Genomic DNA, 20656 nt, shown 5'->3' on the forward strand with positions numbered 1-20656 from the left:
TTTCAGCACTGACAGGGTCTGAAGTTGGGTTAGTGCGGATCAGGAAAAATGGTGACAATTCAGCACCAGACACCTGATGCTCTTCAAATAATACCTCCCATTCCTGGGAATAAGCCATGTTTCCTTCCCACTTTACGGGGGGAATGGTGGCTCGAACGTGCCCTAAGGCCAGTCAGTGCCAAAGCTGGCTTTCAGAGGAGGGAGTTCCTGGCTTTCAGCCCCGTGGTTAACACAAAAGAGGTCATACAGACCTACGCAAACCCTTTTATGCTCCATCTTCATTCACTCCACCCCCTAAAAGAAAAGCACACACAGGTAAGAGCAGCCTGGAGGCGTTCCCCTTGAGTGCTGGGGAAACAGTAGCCAGATGCCCATATACAGTAAATAGGAGAAACTTTATTTTGTTACAAAAAGTAAAAGGCGTCAATGGATTTCAAACCCTACCAGACTGGAGCCTAGCCGACAAGGGGTGGGGTCTCACAGGTTTACACTAGCTCACTGAGCATCCAGCTTCCTCCCCCTCTTTTCCGCTCTGTCCTTTCAATAACGCTGATGGCAGTAGCAGAGGAATCTACACAGGGACTGCAAAAGTCACTACTTAAACTACTACCGCTCTTAATCCCTTCCTCTAAACTAGTGACACAGAAAACACCGAATTTACTAGAAAGTGTTTGAAAGGTGAACTCTTAACGCACACTAACTACCTCAGAGACAGGAGAGTCCTTTGCCTGCATACATACGGCGCAAGCAGCTCACGGCTGGGGAGGCGGCCTGCTGGCCAGCTCTGGCAGAATTCTGCTTCACAAGCCCTGTTCCAGCTGCGAACACCCTGCACTAAAGCTGGTAACGTCTCACGTACCTGCTCATCTAAATAACGATAATTACATCTTCAGTCTGTTGAGGGGGAGACTAGCTCCAAGGAGCCAGCGATGGCCTTGGTTCAGTTGCACGAGTCTCTTTCCAGCAGCAGGAGACAGTAAAAACTCCAGTTATTGCACTCAGAACAGATGCATTTATGGCTTTATGCTTCGAACCCATGGGACAGCAGAGGGCGTCAGCTCCACACGCGGGTCTGGAAAGGCTTTTCCCCCTCTCTTGCCACGGGAGGGACGGAGGTGCAGTAGCGTAGCCCTGGCGTGGGGAGGCACAGGCGGTGGTATTGGCTGCTGTTTCAGGTATTATCCATGTCCTCAAGAGTGCTTTAGTCTCCTGAACAGACTGGATTTCCCCCCGCCAGTGCAGGGAAAGGAAAGTGGAGGAGAGAAAGAGAGGGTTAGTACAAGAAATACCAGAGTGAGAGGTAACAGGAGCGAGAGCAGGAGTGGATCCTCCAAGCCAGCTACAGGAAATAACAGAACAGGATGGGGTCAGATCAGTGCCAGTCCTGTGTTAGCAGCACAAGCGAGGCTCTGGCAACTCTCCCCTCAGGAGCTGAAGCAGCTGACCTCTGGTGACACCCATGCCCAGCAAGCATCAGCTGTTCAGACCCCTCAAAACAAGACAGGTGAGTGAGTAATTACTGACCAATGCTCTCAAGCATCATGCAGTAGGAGAGGGGATGATTAGGAGACTACCACATGAGCAAGACAGCACTCAGCAGGGAGAGGAAGATGAGGAGGAAGGGGTATCGCTTCCCACAGCAAGACACATGCAGCCACCGCTAGACACTCTGCAGGTGTGTAACTATCTGTTCACTCCACAGCTGCTAGGCCATGACTTCCTTGGCACCCACACCTGTTGTGCACAGCACATGGCGGAGAACAGCAGCAGCAGCCCAGCTGTGGAACAGGCTCCAGGGGTAGCTGACAAATACAAACTGTTCTATGGACTGTGCTGGGAAGACAGGGAATAGACATTGGCAGGGTCCAGGACGCTTCCTGGCAGCTGGGCATTATCAGTGCTCCCCTTCTGGCAGACACTAGCTCATCAGTGGTGAGTGGAAAGAACGAGAAGCGCAGTTATGCAAGTGTTAGCAGGGCTGTCTCTGCAGAATCCCCAGCCGTTGTCACTGAGTAATAAGCGCTGATGTAACACTACGTTCTCTTCAAAGTACTTTTACAAATTACTCACCCGTGTCACAGGCATGTTGAAGGATGAATTTCATGTTACAGAGAGGAAAACTGAGGCACAGAAAGGGGAAGTGACTTAGTCACAAAGTGCATCAGTGACAGAGCCAGGATTACGAATCTGTTCCTGGCTCCCAGTCCTGTGATCACGCCACACCTTGCTGGAAATGTCACATCCCTGCATCAGCACGGCTTGTCTTCTACCCACAGCAGCATCTCGTTTGCCATGGCTAAAAGCCACCACTGCAATCCAGCCTCTTTGCAGCCACCATTCAGGGCTTAAAGCCCTACTGCCCTAACCCTTCTGTCTGTGCATCCCATCTCCCTCCAAACTAAGTCCAATCTTCACTACTCTCTAAACCCTGCATGCTCTAGTAACAACTGGCCTAAACCCAAAGTAATGCACGGCAGCTCCCAGCCAAGCACATCTGCTCTGCCTCCACTCAGTCTGCAGTGCAGTGCAATGAAATTTACCCTAATCCTCTGCAAGGCTGGGGATAATCCACCTACGTACCACACAGCGTAGCACGGCTCACTGCCCAGCAGGGCTCTTCGCACCACTACACAAACCAGAGGGTAGCTGGGGCTTCCTGTACAGAGCAAATCATGCAGTGAGGATGAGATGAGTCACTGGACTGGGGATAGAAGAAGAAAGTGCTCTCTTACCAACCACCCCTCAGAAAGCAGGGCTAACATCCAGAAAAGGGGGTGTTAGATCCCATCAGGCAGTGCAGGAAATGGCAAAGTCCTGGCAGGCATCCTCCTGGGGAAGACACCAGAGATTATGCACTTCAGCATCCACTGGCAAGGACAGAGCACAATTGTGTCAGAGAGAGGGCACTCTGTCTCAGGCCGCTCTTAGATCCTGGGACAGCACTGGACTGGGTTAGAGGGAGAGCGGGATGGGAGAAGGGTGCTTAACTTAAGGCCTCTGAAGGAAGATGCAGTTTGAGCTGTGTCAAATTTCAGCAGCTGAATGATGAAACCCCGAGAAACCACTGGGCCACACCAAGTTGCTGGGGTTTGCAGCTATGCATACCTTCCAGCCTGATCCTGCAGGAAGTGATTACAGTGGGCAGGCAAGACTCGCAGCTGGAAGAAGCCATCTAACCTTCATTGGACGGACAGAGAATCATTACTCACCCCACTGCAGAAGCTGAGGAACATGCCTCCGAACCCATAAAAGGAAAGAAACAAATCCCCAAACAGTTAACTTTAAAAATATAACTTTATTACAGCAAGTAACAAGAGAAACCGGTTCAAACGGAAGTGAGAGAGTTTGCCTCCCTCTCCCTCCTTCAGAACTCCTGTAAGAGGCGGGGTCAGTTTTCCTATCCTTTCCCATTAAAGCTGCAGCCTCTTGGAGTGTAGCTTTACTGACCCTCTACACACCATCTGCCAGTCCTACCATTACACAAGCAATGGACACAGCATCAGGGCCACGGGAGAGTTAGTGCCGCTGTATTAAGAACACCAGCTATTTTGTGGATAGGGGGAAGACAGACGGTAACTGCTGTGCAGCATGGTTTCTGGAAAGGATTTTTGGAGTGTTATTTTCCAGACACAGCAGCAGCTTTTTACGCTGTTGCATTGAGCCGTCTGAGGCTGAAGATGAGTCTAGTAGTGGCAAGGCACATGAGCTATAGCCTTGTGTGTCAATCTGCAGAGTGAGCTGCCCTGCCAGCCTGCCTCACCCCTGAGCTGCAGGGGTCACCCCCAGGGCTCAGGTGGTCATTTATGCTACATGCTGGTACCGACCCTTCTTCGCCTCAGTTGCCAGCAGTGGGGAACATTAACATCCGTGTGTGTGTGGTGCGAGGATGCTTCTCCAAGGAACAGCTGGTCACTAAGAACGGGGGCTGGCTTTGGACTAGTCACCCTGCTGGAAAGGGGACTCATTGAGAACATATGAAGCCCGAATCATCCAGTCCCCAGCCATACATATAACAAGGCAGCAGCACCACCACCCCCTGGCTATCCTACAAGATCAGTCCACTGACAACAGCACCCCTGCCATGCCCCTTCTCACTTGAATACTGAGCTCTCTGTGCACTGAGCCAGAAACATAAAGCAAGAGGAACATTTACAGGGTGGAAGGAGCAGATTTCTAATCAAATCTCCAAAAAGGAATGGTTTGAAATTGTCCAATATTCTTCTCAGCTAAAGCTTCTCTTAAAGCCCCACCTAAAACCACTGCCTTCTGCAAGAAGCCTGCAGCATGTAAATGCAGATCCCAAGTTCCCAACCCCAGGACGTGGGTGGTGGAGGGGCGGGGCACATCTCATGCCCTGCTCTTTGAACAGTCAGGATTTGTGACATTTTCTGGCCAGCAACAAAACTGGGCTACAAAAGAGCGCCAAAAACTAGAGGGGAAGGGAATGCCTGGAATGTGCGAACACCATGCTGGGGGGTGCATTTAAACATCGTCCCATTGAAGCTCACCACTGCTCAGCAGACTGACTCACAGGGTAGGGCGAATGAGGGATGCCTTAAGCAATACCAGCCCCTTCCACACAACTTATGTTCCCCTTATGTTTGCTGCGGCCGGCAATTCTCTGCTAGCGTGCTGTCATTCATGATGTGCAAAGCAGAGTACAGGGGAATAACTCTGTGACAATCTGCCCCACAAATACACTGGCTAGTGAGAAAAGCACAGGTGAGAACGATGAAAGGGCTTGGGTCCGATACATACTGCAACGCCTGGGGCTTCTAACCAAGTGGCTTAACACAGAACAAACATTGCAAATCTCTACCCTGGTGCCAGGAATATGTACAGCAGCTATCTACACCGACACACAAAAAAAATACTACTTAGAAAAAAATCTAAAAAATTGTGCAAAAATACCCAGCAGCTTTTAATAAACACATTTCAAGTATGGCTAATGTGTCTGTAACTCTCCTCAACACACTCGCCAGGGTCAGTAATCCACAAGGCAGACTGGTGAACACCTGGTAAGGAGCAGCAACCGGTCTGGTGCCACCCTGGGGCAGACAAACTCAGAGGACTCATTCCCAGAGGGCCAGCAGGTGGCCCCGCTCTCTATTCCACTGGCCAGGAATCCAAACCACACGCAGGCTGACTGACACCAGCACTCAGGGTGACCCGATTTGAGCAAGCTGGGCCTCTTCAACGCTGGAGCCCACTCAGGCGTTAGCTACCTAGTGTTGGGCGGAGGTCTGACAGGTGACCAGCTAAGGGCAACATCTCCCCATTACACCCACAAAATACTTGGCTTATTTTGTTTTTAACAGTTAAAACTAGGAACTCCTCTGGACTGTATCCTCGCATGGCTTCTTACTGGCTGAAATGGCTACAACACTAGGAAGGGTCGGTCAGCACCTTCCTCTGTGACCAGGTGAGAGCCAGCACTGAACAGCAGCTGAGGTGGCACATCTATTTCCCTGCCTATGCTCACTGCCCCATATGGGTCTGGACCCTTGGCGCTCTCCCCAGCGCCTTGGACCGAGAATGTCATCCCAACCAGCCAGCTTCAATTCTGAAAAGTACCGGTGCTGCTGGGAAAGGGAGGCTACATATTCCGCAGGCCCAGATGGGAGCGTAGCTTATACTGACACATGAAGCTGCCCCTCACACTCCTGGGGCAGAGATGCAGGAGGCGTTTGTAGAGACACAGCAGGGAGACCTAGCTTTCAGCCTTCATCCTCCCCCAAAACCCAACCCCCAATCTAGAATGCAGCACCCATCCTCAGCCCCCACAAGGCACGGCAGCCCATTCAGCTAATCCCCGCAGCAACGATGGCAGCTCTCTGGAGCCGACACTCCAAGCTTGGATGGTTCTGAGAGGCTGGGGTTTCCCAAGCAGCCCTTCTTGCTTCCCAGCTGTGGTTCGAACCCCTCTCCCTGGGTGAGGCCAAGGTCTTGCTCGGCATCAGGCTGTAGCAGCTGAAAATCCAGGTAAGCCATATCACAGTGAAACAAAAAATAAATAAATAAAAAGGTAACACCTGGTTTGACTGAGTCTTTGGCAGCTCTGCACCACAAGGCTGTCTTGCCTGAGGTCAGGGAGATGATAACGGGAAGGTACTGACTGGAGCTAGGCACAGGCACGACAGGCACTGGACTACATCACAGCACCACTAGGGAATGCCTCCTACCATGCTGGTGTCAGTCTTGGCTCCAAAGGAGGGGATTTCACCCTTGGGACTGGATAGGGTCCCGGCATCAGGCTGGATAAATCCTCTTCTGTCTATTAAACTAGAAAACAAGATGGGGAAAAAAGGGGAGAGGTTAAAACACCAATGTTCATCAAGAAACAAACCCCCGAAGGGGTGTGCTAAGCCAACCAGTGATGCTATAAAAATGAGTTGCTAGCCCCTATTGCGTCAACAATATAATACCGGTGCAAAAAAAGGTGAACACAATTCTGGGATGTATTAGCAGGAGTGTCGTAAGCCAGACACGTGTAGCTGTTCTTCCATCCTACTCAGCACCGATAAGTCCTCCACTGGAGTAGCGTCTCCAGTTCTGGGCACCACACTTTGGGAAAGATGGGGACAAATTGGAGAAAGTACAGAGGAAAGCGACAAAAATAATTAAAGATCTAGAAACATGACCTACAAGGAAAGACTGAAAAAAATTGGGTTTGTTAAGTCTATAGAAGAGAAGACTGAGGGGAACACGATAACAGTCCTCCAACATGTAAAAGATTGTTATAAAGAAGAGGGTGATAAATTGTTCTCTTTATCCACTGAGGACAGGACAAGAAGTAATGGGCGTAAGCTGCAGCAAAGGAGATTTAGGTTAGACAGGAAAAACTTCCTAACTGTCAGGGTGGTTAAGCACTGGAACAAATTACCTAGGGAGGCTGTGGAATCTCCATCACTGGAGGCCTTTAAGAGCAGGTTAGACAAACGCCTCTCAGGGATGGTGTAGATAAAACCTAGTCCTGCCTCAGTGCAGGGGCCAACCCTAGATGACCTATCAAGATACCTTCCAGTCCTATATTTCTGTGATTCTAAGGGATTTCAAAGGCACGAAGCAAACCCTGACAGCATTTGATCATTAGCACAAGACAGCTGTGCCTGCCAGTACTGTCCAGAGTTTAGGGAATTTGAATGCACTCAGTAAAATCCCCTCGGCCAAATCTCATGAGGGTGACTAGGGAGAGGGAACAGACTCCGCACGCAGGACAGCACGTAACTATGGCTCAGACTTTTCTTGTGAATGTTTTTAAACACTTGTCGCTTAAACCCCAAGTTGACCGGCAAGGCTACGCACCCACCTGAGCCCAAAACATTTAGCACTCTGGGCAGGAAGGCGTTTCTTCGAATCTCTTGGTGTGAGCTGAGTGCACCTGGAAGCTGCTGGCTTCCCCAAGCCCTGCTTGTCTCTTTGTGGGGACTGCTAGACAAAGTGTCAGTGGGGGGATGGATGATATGGGTTCCTGAGCACTCAGAACTAGAGACAAAGTTGTGTCACTACTGTGCTAGGCTGGAGCTGGAGAGGCCCCCTATAGCAGGAGTGAAATACTATTATCCCATTAGCAGTCATCTGACTCCCAGTGCTCTCAACATATTTAAATAGATTAGCTCACTTACTATCATGGACTCCATAGTAACAGTGACACTGAAAAGGACAAGAACCTTGGGAAGTATTTTAGAGGGGAAAAACAAACCCCTCCTTAACTCATGGTGTAACAGCCCTCCTGAGCACAGGTTAAACAGCTGACCTTCCCTGAATTATTTTATTACACTTACATCGGGCTAGTATTTCTGGAATGCTCCCAGTAAGTTCAAATTGTTTCTTCCCAGCAAAAGAAACACTGTCTTAAAAGTGCCTGAAGCATTCAACAGGCTGAGAGCTACAAAAGGTGGGTTGGGATCAAACTCCCAACCACCCAACACAAGAGATTATTTTAAATTTGCCCGATGGCGCCCTCATGTGACTAAACCATGGCAGTTTTCTTTTTTGATGGGATTAGATTCACAGCTATTAAAGCCAGAAGGGACCATTCTGATCGTCTAGTCTGTGTGCCTCAGATGGAAGATGTTAGGTAGGTTAGACCCCACAGAGGGTTTTTGTTTGTTTGCTTTTTGAAAGGTACAAACCAGGTTTCATTAAATTATTTTTGTAAACTGCAATACAGTTTAAGCAGTGAACAACATTGCCCCATGAACTCTGCAACCCAGGGACCCTGCACCCTGCCCCGGGAAGAGCAGAGGGTGGAACTCACTGGTCTTGTTTCATTGTCCAAGCCCAGTGAAAAACAAGAAGCAAATCAGCACAGATGAGGAAAAGCCAGAGAGATGTTTGGCATTATTCCTTCCTGCTTTAATGACAGTTGCAGATAATTCACAGGTAAGGGAATTTGTCAGGATCAAATTAAATAGGAAATCATTGTGTCCTTTTAAGGCAAGAGTCTCCAAATTGTCTGACTAAGGACAGCATTGGCTACTTGCCAGAAGTCTAAGGTTTCCAGTATACTGCATAAAAGGGAGAGGATTGCAGCCAACCCCATCTCTGATAGAGGTGAAGACCTCCACAGAGCACATATCCCAGCATGCAATGCTCCATCTTGATCTGAAAAGCAGCTGCAAGATGCATGTAGAATTCCAGCCACTTAGAGATGACCTGCAAAGGAAAAAACTGGGCTGGTGCCCCTTAATTCTCCTTCTTTATAGTGGATGGTGGTGGGATGGAAGGGGTTTTGATGCTTGTTTTTCACCTTAGAAATATCAGGAATGTCAAGTCTGCTCTCACCTGGAGAACCTGGAGCTGTATCAAGAGCACATTTAGCAAGAGCCCTCCTGCCTTCTTTGACAAGTGAGGAGTGAGACAAAGCTCTCTCCCCCAGGCGGTCAGTTAGTCATGGAAATTAAAGAGTGGTTCAAAAATAACAATAATATTAATAGCTTTATTTAACCACAGTCTAAAATCTGTACTCTCCCGACCACTCAGCTTTCACTACGTTGAGTCTGGTGAGTGTGTCATTCCACTAGTTCTCCAGTCACCAGAGACTCTGCCAGACCTGTATTTGTAGTGTAAAAACAAGCAGTGAAGAACTTCTCCATCATCCAGAAGCCAGATGTATTGGGAAGTCCTTTGCAGGGCACCTTTAAGCCCAGGGTTATTCTTTATGTAGTGCTAAAGCTCACAGGATGCACCCTTTAGCCCTCCTGAGGTCCTTAGGGCACTGGATTTTTAAATATCTAAAGAGGAAACACACATCTAGTAAATATTTCCATAGCAAGCGATTACCATTCGCTGCTGGGCCCTCCTGTAACAGGCACATCCCACCCTTACTACACTGCAGGGGGAAATTCCAGTTGCACTCAGTTTACACCCTACAATGAAGTCTGAAGTGCCCTGAATTAAGCAGATTTCAATGGATGAAAAGTAACGGTCAGCACTCGCCTATACATTTATCTATCCCTCTGGGCCTGAGTCTCAGAATTACCCACCCCACCCTACACAAGAGCCCTGCGCCATTGCTTTGGCCTGGCTCCTGGGAGCCAGTATTAACCTCTCCTGTCTCCACCTCCACATGTGGCTGCAGTGTCAGGGCAGGGTGCAAGTCCCGAGTCCAGTGAGGATCGGAGGCTCTTACCTGGGATGGAATGGCCCACACAATACTGCACAGCAGTTGGTGAGGATACTCTTATGGCTGTAGGGATTGGCAAACTCTGAGCCTCTCTTATTTGACCACGACCCTTTGATCTGCAATTGAAAGGACACAGGCTGATTAGAAAGCGACAGCCTGGTGAGGGGATGGAGATGGTCAGTGCACTGCCCAGGTCACACGGGAGGGTGCCTTGGACAGTATCATCCACACTCTGCTTGAAAAGCCCAGGACTGAAGTGACAGAAGTGACCCAAGTCAAAGGCAGAGGGGTGTGGAGCTTTGCACTGTGCCCCACAACACGGCTCTCGCTTCCCTGAGCTCTAAATCCTCTCCATGGCAGTGCGGCTAGCTGAGAGAACGTCACTGTGCGAGACAAAGCTTCCGCCTCCCACTGCACCAAGCAACCTTTAGCTGGCCGCCTGCAGCTCCTGTCCTCCCAAGCTTAGTCTCAAAGTCACAATGCCCACTATTTACACGTTCCCCACACCTTGTACTATGCATCACACTAGTGGTTGTAAACCCCCCACCCTCCCATCTCTTTGTTTCACTTTAGTCATTTCTTGTTTGCCAAATTTAGACTGAAAGCTCTTCAAGGCAGGGGCTTATTTCTGTCAAGCACATAGTGCACTTACAGAGCTAAGCGAACAGCAAGAGGGTTCATAGGCAGCTCTGTTAATGTAAAGAAACCCTTTAGTTTCTTCATGCTGAGCAGCCACAGGAGCCTGTTTAAGGAAACACTGTCGCCTTGAAATCTTAGTCATGTGAGCTGTAGGAATGAGATGGTGTTCCAGATCCTACCGCTGCCCTGGAGCCTCAGCCAGCTTGTGAGAGTTTACAATCACACTTCCCCTTTTGACTTCCTTTCCCCAGCTGCTGTGACAAACAGGCCACTAAACTGACAGACAATGCGCCCGTCACACGGTGTAACTCCCATTGACTTTAGTGGGAATCTCAGTTGTATAACCGAGAGCAGAAATTGCCCCTAAGTGCTGTTAAATGCACTAAGTAAAAGCGTAGAGAAACCATTCTCTCTGAGACAGCAATTGTGTCACTTGTAACAACAAGGTGGTACAAATATTTCAGACAGAAGTGTGATTTTCAAATCCCTTTAAGTAACCAGACATATACAAACAACTATGCTATCTAGGTACTTATCAAACCCGCATTACAGTAGTATCTGAGCATGTCACAATCTTTAATACATTTAACTTTATAACACCCCTATGTATCAACTCCCTTTCATAGAGAAGGAATCAAGGCAGAGAGAGAGACAATGGGACTTGCCCAAGTCACACAGGAAGTCTGTGGCATGGCAAGGAACTGAACCAAGTAATGCCCACAGAGCCTCCTTCGTCTGTATTGCTCTATTAACAAAGGCCACGTCTAGACTGGGAAACAGGTCATGCTTCAAAACATGTTAAGCTCACATGTTTTAACTAACATGATTTTAAACAGGACTTTGCATCTAGCGTACACAAGGCAAGTCCTGTTTACAAACATGTTAGCTAGTCGTGGTCCATCTTAGGGGCAGGCCAAAGGTTAAAGTGTACTAGCTAGTATTTTAAAATATGACCTCTTTTCCTAGTCTCCACACAGCCAAGCAACAGACACCGCTCTCCCTTTTGAAACCCATGCACTCTGCCTGGGGGCGCATGCGGGGTCATGCTCTGCTGGGCTACTCGAATTCGAGGGTAAACTCTGGGGGCAGCCCAAAGGTGCTCTCTTTTATCTGCTCTGTAATAAAGTGCCACAAGCACCTAGGGCCCGTCAAGATAACTTCCTCTAACACTTCTGCAGAGACAGCAACAGATTTTTGGCTGATCTCTTCATTGCTTAGATAGGAATGGGCTTCATGCCCAGAGGTGGTGCTTACCCCCTTCCGGTCCCAGTCTATGGAAGGAGAGACACACGGATACTTACGTCTTCATTCGTCGTCAGGTTGGAGGCGACTAGGTAAGTGTGAAAACCTGAGAGGCCCAAAATAGACCAGACTGAGAAAAAACATATCACCAACTCCAGCACGGTGGAAAGAGAGTCAAGGAAGCCTCTGGGACCACACACACACAGAGCAAGGGGAGGCCTCATGTCCAAATAATGGAGGCACTCTCAGCAACTAGTAATGGTCTCAAGTTGCAGTGGGGGAGGTTTAGGTTGGATATTAGGAAAAACTTTTTCACTAGCAGGGTGGTGAAGCACTGGAATGGGTTCCCTAGGGAGGTGGTGGAATCTCCTTCCTTAGAGGTTTTTAAGGTCAGGCTTGACAAAGCCCTGGCTGGGATGATTTAGTTGGGGATTGATCCTGTTTTGAGCAGGGGGTTGGACTAGATACCTCCTGAGGTCCCTTCCAACCCTGAGATTCTATGAACCATGAGGACTCTTGGTGGGGGGCACAAGCACAGGGACTTAGGGAGGGTCATGAAGGGCTCAGCAAGGTGCCCTTGCTTTTGAGGGACTGGCTGAGACTCCTAGCAAGGAATTGGATTCTCACCCCTACCTCTTACATTAGGGGAAAGGGTCTGCCCTCGCTAGCAAAGGAGAGTGCATTCCAGCCAACAAAACAGGCATGCAGCTTCCTTCCCACGGTCTGTGCTATTCTGCGAGTGCTCATCAGGGAAGAACTCACTACGGCCAACTTAGTGACATCTCCCGTTTTCCATGTGTCCTCCCACGTGTCTGAAAGGGAGCTTGTTTCCAACCCTCGTCTGCCCATCATTGAGCACAAGGTACTAGTCTGGCAATGGAGAAAGAGACTGTCTTGAACAAAGGGTCTCACCAGCTTGGCTACAGGATCACGACCTCCTCTTGTAAATGCAGAGAAGTCTGCCCTTCCCCACCCTGTGGTGTAAGGAGGCTACGCGCATTAGGGTGTGTAAAGTATAGTGAAATGTCCTGACTGAAGGAGCTTATTGTATGTTGTAAATCAGAGAACACTTTTCAGAGAGCTATAGCTTTAGTATCTCTGCTCCAATACCCTGCAGGGATCCAGCTGTGTCAGCATACAAAAAGGGGAACAGATGGGAAGGTGCAGGCTTTAAAAGGATATCTCGCTGGTGTTGCCTTCAGAGTGGTGACGAATCCACTTCCCTGAGAGCCTACAAAGCAAACAGGAAAAGATACTGAAATCAAGAAGGCACATTTACATCTCCCAGCCTATTTGTCCTGCTTCAAAGTACACACCCCTCCCAAAGGCTACATGGATCTGCCCAACTGACTGTGAAATCCCCGCAATCTAGATGCTGGTGTGCAGCATGCGCTCCAAGAGGTTGAGGGGCCGAAAGGCAAGCTGCCTTCTATCAGAGGCCATGACTAGACATAGATGCAATGTATACATACACCTCTGACCCACTGCAGCCCTGACAGTCTGTATCCTACTTGCTAGGGAGCGCAATAACCCACTCACCAAAACTCTCAAACTATTTTCTAACACAAGGTTTATAGTTCACTGCTGCGGCCCTCGACCAGTTCATCCAGATGACCTAGCAGTGAAAGGCCCTGAATCTCATGATCATCACCTGAGCCATCCATCACCTAGTCTGATACAAACTTAGAGGTTGCTTCCCTGTATGTGCTAAGCCAGGTGCTCATGGTGATGGTCTGAGTTCACCTTGGCCAGGAGGGTGATGCACGTGTTACTCACAGTGGCCACAGTACTTACGCAGAGTGAGGTGGGTGATGACACAAGCAAAGATGAAGGCCGTCAGGAAGGAGAGGGAGAGGATGAAGGCGTAGAAGTAGCGATAGTTGCGCTTCCCCACGCAGTTGCCTACCCAGGGGCAGTGGTGATCAAACCGCTCTGAAACCAGGCAGCAAAGGAAGGACATTAGAACATCTTACTCCCCACACCCCACAAATGGGTAAACACCGCAGAGCCTCTGGGGACCTCGGGGCTACAAGCCAGCCCTTTGCCCTGCCCATCTAAGATTTTAGCCCAGTACCTCTGAATGACAGGACACCGTCACTAGATTTATATAGTACTTTGCAATCTGTATATGTGCCTTTCTTTAACTTTACAGGGACACCAACCTTGAAAATCACTTTGCCAGAATACTGTTCTAACTAACTGTGGTTACTTGTAACACCTGCAATTACTAAAACTGAAAGACATTAGAGAAAATGCATTTCTATTTCTTCAGTCTGTATACTTTGTGCATTTGACAGAACTGTGGGGATTCAGTTTCACTGTTCCCTTGCATTAGTCAGTTTCCCCTGTTCATGTGAAGAGAAAAAGGATTTTAAAGGTTAGAAAAATTTGATTGTAAAGCCACAAAGATTGGCAAGGGAACCCAGAGCTGATGCAATATACCTGAAAATACTTCTGACTCTTAAAAGAATGGACTAGATTTCAAGTTAGCAGAGCCCTTTTAACAACAGTAGCACTGCTGGCAAAACACGCACACCATTTTACCCACCACTGAAATGCAGCCACCTCTGAGGTGAAAATTATCAACTCTTTCACAGCTCACGGTAACATTACCTAAGAGTTTAATACAGGATGTGAAGAATATCCTATCCAGTTGAAACCGCCAGGGGAATTTAGGATGGCAGAATGAAATTACCCACACAGAAATTTTGCCAAAACACGTGGGTTAACACTCCTCTGCTAGCAAAAAAAATAAAAAAGTACCAAGCCATCTTTTATAACCACGAGCGGCCAGGACCTCCAACTTAGCTCTCACTCACAAAACTGCAACTCTAGCAGCACAGCACTGCTTTAGTTCAAAAGGAAGAATGCCAGCTACTAAAACCTGACGCATCCTGGAGGTCTCCCATTCAAGCAATGCTCAGGCCTGACAAAGCTGGGGGGGCGGGGGCTGCATCCTGTGCCACCAAGCGACTCTCGCTGTCATGCCTCATCCTTGAAAGCCATTCAGTAGCTCCTCAAACTCCCTGTTTTTGAGCCATCTTCTTTAGACAGGTGACCTTGAATTTTGTGGCAATTCTCAAATCAGTAATTTCATCTGTCCCCAAGCTGCCCCAGCATCCACAACTGTTAGTGCAACATGCTGACTGGAACAGAAGGTTGTGCTCGGATAGGCTGACAATTAATGAAGTAAGCGTGCTCAGTGGACCTGCCATTCACCTATACTCCACCATCCTGCCCATACGTCGCACCAGACTGACAGCTTTTTAAACTGCTCCTCCAGAGACTCTAGACAATGCAGGAACCTCACTGCCACACCAACATCTCCTGCTGCATCACAGCCCCCCTCACATCTGCCAGTGTGGGTGTACCCAGTCCTTTTTTTCACTCCTTCAGCCTCCAGCTCTCCCTCCCATCTAGCACCAGGCACCATGGGGCAGAAGGGCTAAAATAGAACATATGCTGGCCCCTCTGCTTCACATTAGCCTTGACTGCAACACAGAGTAGCCAAGGGAACAGAGATCCTGCAGGTTTATTTCATACCCAGATGCTTGGAGGTTGGAGATATGCTGCATTTCACCAGTGCAATCCTACCTGGTACTATTGAAGAGAGGGCATTAGAGCACAGCACATGCTGTACCCAGTCCACAGGCCACCATTGGCACTGTACACATCTGTCATTAGTTAGAAGTGGGGAGAAGGGAGAGAGATTATTGTATCCCAAGTTTGTTATTTAGTTTTCAAGCCCTTTATGGTGAAGCAGAAAGGTTTTTGCTCGAGAGCTTAAACCAGACCCCCATTTATCTATGCAGATTTCACCTGCTCCTGATCCCCTCGGACTTACCTACACAGTTATCACAGACGCTGCAGTGAGAGGTCCTGGGGGGTCGGAACATTTTGCAGGTATAGCAGTACTTTAATTTCACCACGTATTTGTTTATAACCACTTCCATTGTCCGGGCGGGCGGGCGGTAGGTGGAGGTGCCCATGCTATCTGTGGAGGGAAAGAGAAGTGGGACGAGTCAGGCTCACACAGGCCCATTCCACAGGGCACCCCAGCCATTGCGGGCTTGCTCCTCTCTTGCATGGCACAGTGCCGGCTGGTATGCACTGTGCTGTGCTCATTCATATCTACTCTGAAAGCTGGAGAAGCAGCATGATCTAGGGGACTGAGCTCAAGATGGGGAGCCAGGACCTCCAGAGCTCTAATCTTAGCTCTGTGCATTACTCAGAGCGTTATTTAATCGTTGTGCCACAATTCCCCTTCTGTTCAACAGGGATGACACTGATCTCCCTTGCAGGGCTGCTGAAAGGAATTAATGTCAGTCCAGGCTTTGAAAATCAGAGGCACAATATACACAGTAAGCGTTCAAGCAGCACTCGCACATGCTTGCTAACAGTAACTCCTCTCTAGAACACAGAGGAAGGAAGCAAAGCTCCTCTCTAACAGTTCTCAGTCAAAGGAAGTAACAAGCTGTTAACACACATGTGATTCTTCTACAACCGTTCTGTGCACCAGCAACACAGCTACAGGTTTCAGAGTAGCAGCTGTGTTAGTTTGTAGCCGCAGAAAGTACAGGAGTTCTTGTGGCACCTTAGGCCTGGTCTACACTAGGGTGGGGGGGAAGAGGTCGAACTAAGGTACGAATAGCGTAGCTGAAGTCGAACTACCTTAGTTCGAACTTCTTACCTGTCCAGACGCCGCGGGATCGAAGTCCGCGGCTCCCCCGTCGACTCCGCCACCGCCGTTCACGGTGGTGGAGTTCCGGAGTCGACGGGAGCGCGTTCGGAGTTCAAACTATCGCGTCTAGATTAGACGCGATAGTTCGAACTCCGAGAAGTCGAACGCTACGCGTCGACCCGGCAGGTAAGTATAGACCTACCCTTAGAGACTAACAAATTTATTTGAGCATAAGCTTTTGTGGGCTACAGCCCACTTCATCGGATGCACAGAATGGAACACATAGTAAGGAGATCTATATACACACATACAGAGAACATGAAAAGGTGGGAGTTGCCCAGCCAACTCTAAGAGGCTGATTAATAAGATGATCTATTATCAGCAGGAGAGAAACAAACTTTTGTAGTGATAATTACACATATTGAATCTATTTCCCTATGTTAAGTATCCTCACACCTTCTTGTCAAACTGTCTGAAATGGGCTATCTTGATTATCATGTTATTATGATGTTCCATTCTATGCATCCAATGAAGTGGGCTGTAGCCCACAAAAGCTTATGCTCAAACAAACACAGCTACAGTTAAGGAGCAGTAGCCTTTGGGGGCATGATCATGGGAAGCCCTGTCCTCGCTTCCCTTGTTCCCTGAAGCCAGCAGGGGCTGAGCTCCAGCCAGTGGCCTGGAGCTCAGGCTTGCAGCCAGGGGCTGGGGCAGCTTGGGCTGGCAGGGGGTGAGGAGGGAGAAGGAGGGAAGAAACAGGAGCAGCTCTTGGATTCGGCTGCTGGGGGGTTGCTCAGGGCTCCGGCGGGCGGGGCCTTAGACAGAAGGGGAGTGGACAAGGGGCTAGCCTTCCTGAAGGGGAGGTTCACCCACCGCCCATGGGCAGGATGGCTCAGGGGGCACAGTAGGCTTAGCAGTAGAATTGGGGGCAAGGTGGAGGGGTGATCTCTTGACTGTTTCAGACAGATTCCATTGAAGTTTGACACATACTAGTAGCACAAGTGGAATTTAACTCCTCTAAGGCCACGGTTGGAGATTTTTCAGGACACTGCAAGATACACTTCTGCATGTAGCCAGAGGGTGCTGTCCTGGATGGGTGCAGTGCTGGGGAGGGCGGCTTTGGACATTAATGCACGTCACTTTTTAAAAAATAATAAGCCCTTTGATATCACAACAGGGAGGGCACCACCTGCTTTTAGGAGGGCTTCAAAAACCTGATTTGACACAGTCAAGCATGTTAAGAAGAAAATGAATGGACTGTATTAAGAGCAACAGCTGACATGACAGGTAGCCCCTGCAGTGGGCTAATGGATTAACTACTTCAGGGGATTTTAAAACAGAAAGTGAAGCAGACAGCTAGCTAGTTTTAAAAATCACCCACAAAATGGTTCTCTGGGTAGATACAGAGAAATTATTTTTCTATGATCATTTCCAGCAATGACAGACTCCAGAAGTCTCACAGTAGCTTTGCTAGAGCATTCATTACTATGGGTAACATACCACAAAAAGCAGGCCATATATTCTGAACATACACACTTATGGTCATATAGCCATCATAAAAACACAGACATACATTACATTACATCAATGTTTGTCCTGTTATAAGAGCTGTGAATACAGGAGTCCGACCAGGCTAGTGACAAATCCTAGCCCCTAAAAGCATTAATTCCCAAATTCATTACCCTAAATTCACAATCTGCAGAATAAATGCCCAGTGTAAAAACAAACTCTAACTAGAGATTTTAAGTCAGTTTCAATCAAGAGGAAGATTCCGCTGGATGTGGCTATAAGGACTGTTTCAAATTCATTAATAAATTGTAATAGGACTTTATACTGGGCACTCTGACTCAACTATTTTGGCTATTCGTTTGGCAACACGGTAAGAAGATTATCACGCTACATAGCCAGGGAGCTCAGTATCTAGTCTACAAGTCAGTTACTGGGATCAGCTACCTATTTCTGAACTTATAAAAGAGGGACAGTCAAATGGGGAATCAGAGAGTGGGTAGTTAGCAGCAGCAGCTGTTGAGGGAGTGCTGAGTAGAGTCTTCTGTTGGCACTGGACTCAGTTGTATGATATGCTTCATCAGTATTAAGGCTGGGATTTTCAAAGGAGCCTAAAGGAGTTAAGTACCCAATTCCTACTGAAATTCAATCGGAATTGGGCACCTAACTCTCTTAGGTTACTTTAAAACCCCAGCCTACAGTTTTCTGTATAGGTGCATTGTAATTATTTATCAGCACAATGTAAGCACAGCACAGTCTGTATAGAACAGTACCCCTATTCCCCTCCACCCAGGCCTCGGCACAATTACATCTGGGCCTACCTAGCATTATTACAATTGCATTCAAACTACCTGAGACACGCAGCCTTTGAGAACTAGCAGAGAAGAGGGGTCTAAAATGCCTTTTTAGGCAAAATAATCTTGGATCAGTCCCCATTGTCTGCATTTTTACATGAGTGGAGATTTGTTGTGGTTTATGAGAAGCTGCTCTGAAATCCACAAAACTATCAGGCGTCTCTAGCAGGGCAGCAAGATACTTTGCACGTGGGTAACACGTGGGGATGTTCTCTGTGTTCTCTCCCACCCCATTTTCTTCACAAGAGGGGCTTTCCGACAACCCCATAAGAGCGTTTGCTACAAAAGATGTCAGACAAAGCTTCACAGTGACAAAATCCAGGGGAACTGGTCTCAGATGCTCTGGATGTGGCCTGCAATTAGCAGAGTTACCCAGACCTCCTTCCCAGTGCCAGTTCTAGTCACCAAAACCAATAGAGACAATAACAGTCAAAAACAAAACAAGGGCTTTGTTTCTCTCTGCTCCTATCAAGACTTTTTATCTGATCTACCAGAACATACGCGGGGCTTCAAGAGCTTACTCAACACATACTATGATTAGCCTACCAACCAAGGTGTAAAAAACACCTGTGCTACCACATTTCCTGCCGTTGAAAGGAGTAAGCATAAATTCTTAGCACTTACATAGAACGCTTCATGTTCAAACAGCTTCACAAACATTATATAATTAATCCTCCTAGAAGCCCTGAGAAGAAGGGAGGTTGGTATTATATCCATTTTACAGACAGGGAAACTGAAACAGTGGTGAACTGACTTTCCTCAAAGGCACAGAGAGTAAGTTTCATAACCAGGTATAGAACTCAGGGCTGCCCCAATCCCAGCCCTGTGCTTCAAGTGCTGTCTGAACCAGCACACCTCTCTCTACTCCACACTCTAGGACGAGAGTAATAGTACAGTATTTAAGAGCACGGTACACTGTCACTCTGAACTGATGATTTCCCATAATGGTACTCCAGGCTCTCCCTCAATGAACCTCTGTGCTGGGCCACTGCCTAGTAGCTGTGCATGCTGTATTCTACTACATACTCCACTCCTGGGAAGCGAGAAGCCAGCTGAGCTCCACAGCAGGAAGAGCACGTAGAGTTGACTATAGTGTTTGGTACAGTACTTAGTCCGGGAAATTGGTACTATTGACCAAAAGAGTTTGGGAATCTCAGTTTTAAACAGAAGAATAAATTACTTCTAATTCTACATCTCTGAAGATACTCAATCTTGGGACTCAGCTTGCTAGCACTAGACAGGTCAGATAGTCCCCTCCCATCATCACCTGCTCTTTAGATTTTTGGCCCTCTGAGACACCATCAATTGGACACAAGTGTCTGTCCTTAGACTCTACTCCAAATGCCATCTCCCATCAAAACCTCCTCCATCTACTGCTAGGGTGCCAAGGCTCCAGAGAGGGACCCCCACATGCCTTTAAAGAATTAGCTTTTTCTAACACATGCGCACGCACAGTCCACAGTAAATGCATGAGAGAAAGGCTCACCAATCCGTTTCTCCAGGTCTGCAGCCTCACTGGGCGTGGCTCTGGGCAGGATACCTGGGTCTCTGAGGCTCGTCTGCAGCAGACAGCTGATGACAAAGAAGAACAGGACACCCCCGATGATGGGAATGGCCAGGGTCAGGTGACTGGCAAGGAAGGGGCAGCTGTAAATAATTAGACAAACAAGTTTTTTACATTCCCTGCATTCGCCCACAAGCTCCTCGATCAGCTGCTCTAATGACTACTGTTTATTATCTGAATGGGAGTAACGCCTAGGAGCCCCAACTAACACAGCTGATTTTGTCATGAAGATGGGATCTAAGTTTCAGAGCCAAGGAGTCCATGTGAAGAACAAACCATACTTTGTTTCCCAACACTGAAGTGAATGACTGGTTAGAATGGGCAAAGAGTCCTGTGGCACCTTATAGACTAACAGACGTTTTGCAGCAAAACGTCTGTTAGTCTATAAGGTGCCACAGGACTCTCTGCTGCTTCTACAGAACCAGACTAACACGGCTACCCCTCTGATACTTGGTTAGAATGGAACAGCCTCCATACAACCACGACACTGCCTGACTTCTGTACTTACCCTATTGATGTGTGCAGACTCAGAGGAGGAACAG

General features: G+C 48.2%; 1 protein-coding gene across 9 annotated transcripts in view; it reads right to left on the reverse strand.

Annotated features, from left to right (window-relative positions):
- Positions 1 to 20656, reverse strand: part of ZDHHC18 (zinc finger DHHC-type palmitoyltransferase 18) — a 45628-nt gene that overhangs the window by 20080 nt on the left and 4892 nt on the right. For 3 of the 9 annotated variants that reach the window (XM_044997613.1, XM_044997618.1, XM_044997615.1), the window contains exons 2-8: positions 20037 to 20197; positions 15354 to 15503; positions 13304 to 13441; positions 12692 to 12740; positions 11569 to 11671; positions 9635 to 9744; positions 6183 to 6282 (exon numbers count right to left, since the gene is read on the reverse strand). In XM_044997613.1, the coding sequence (XP_044853548.1) occupies positions 6183 to 6282; positions 9635 to 9744; positions 11569 to 11671; positions 12692 to 12740; positions 13304 to 13441; positions 15354 to 15503; positions 20037 to 20197 (811 nt within the window). The other 6 variants (XR_006575048.1, XM_044997612.1, XM_044997611.1 and 3 more) reach the window with 6 other exon arrangements.

This window comes from Mauremys mutica, chromosome 23 (genome assembly GCF_020497125.1).
Source record: "Mauremys mutica isolate MM-2020 ecotype Southern chromosome 23, ASM2049712v1, whole genome shotgun sequence".
NCBI classification, from domain to species: Eukaryota; Metazoa; Chordata; order Testudines; family Geoemydidae; genus Mauremys; species Mauremys mutica.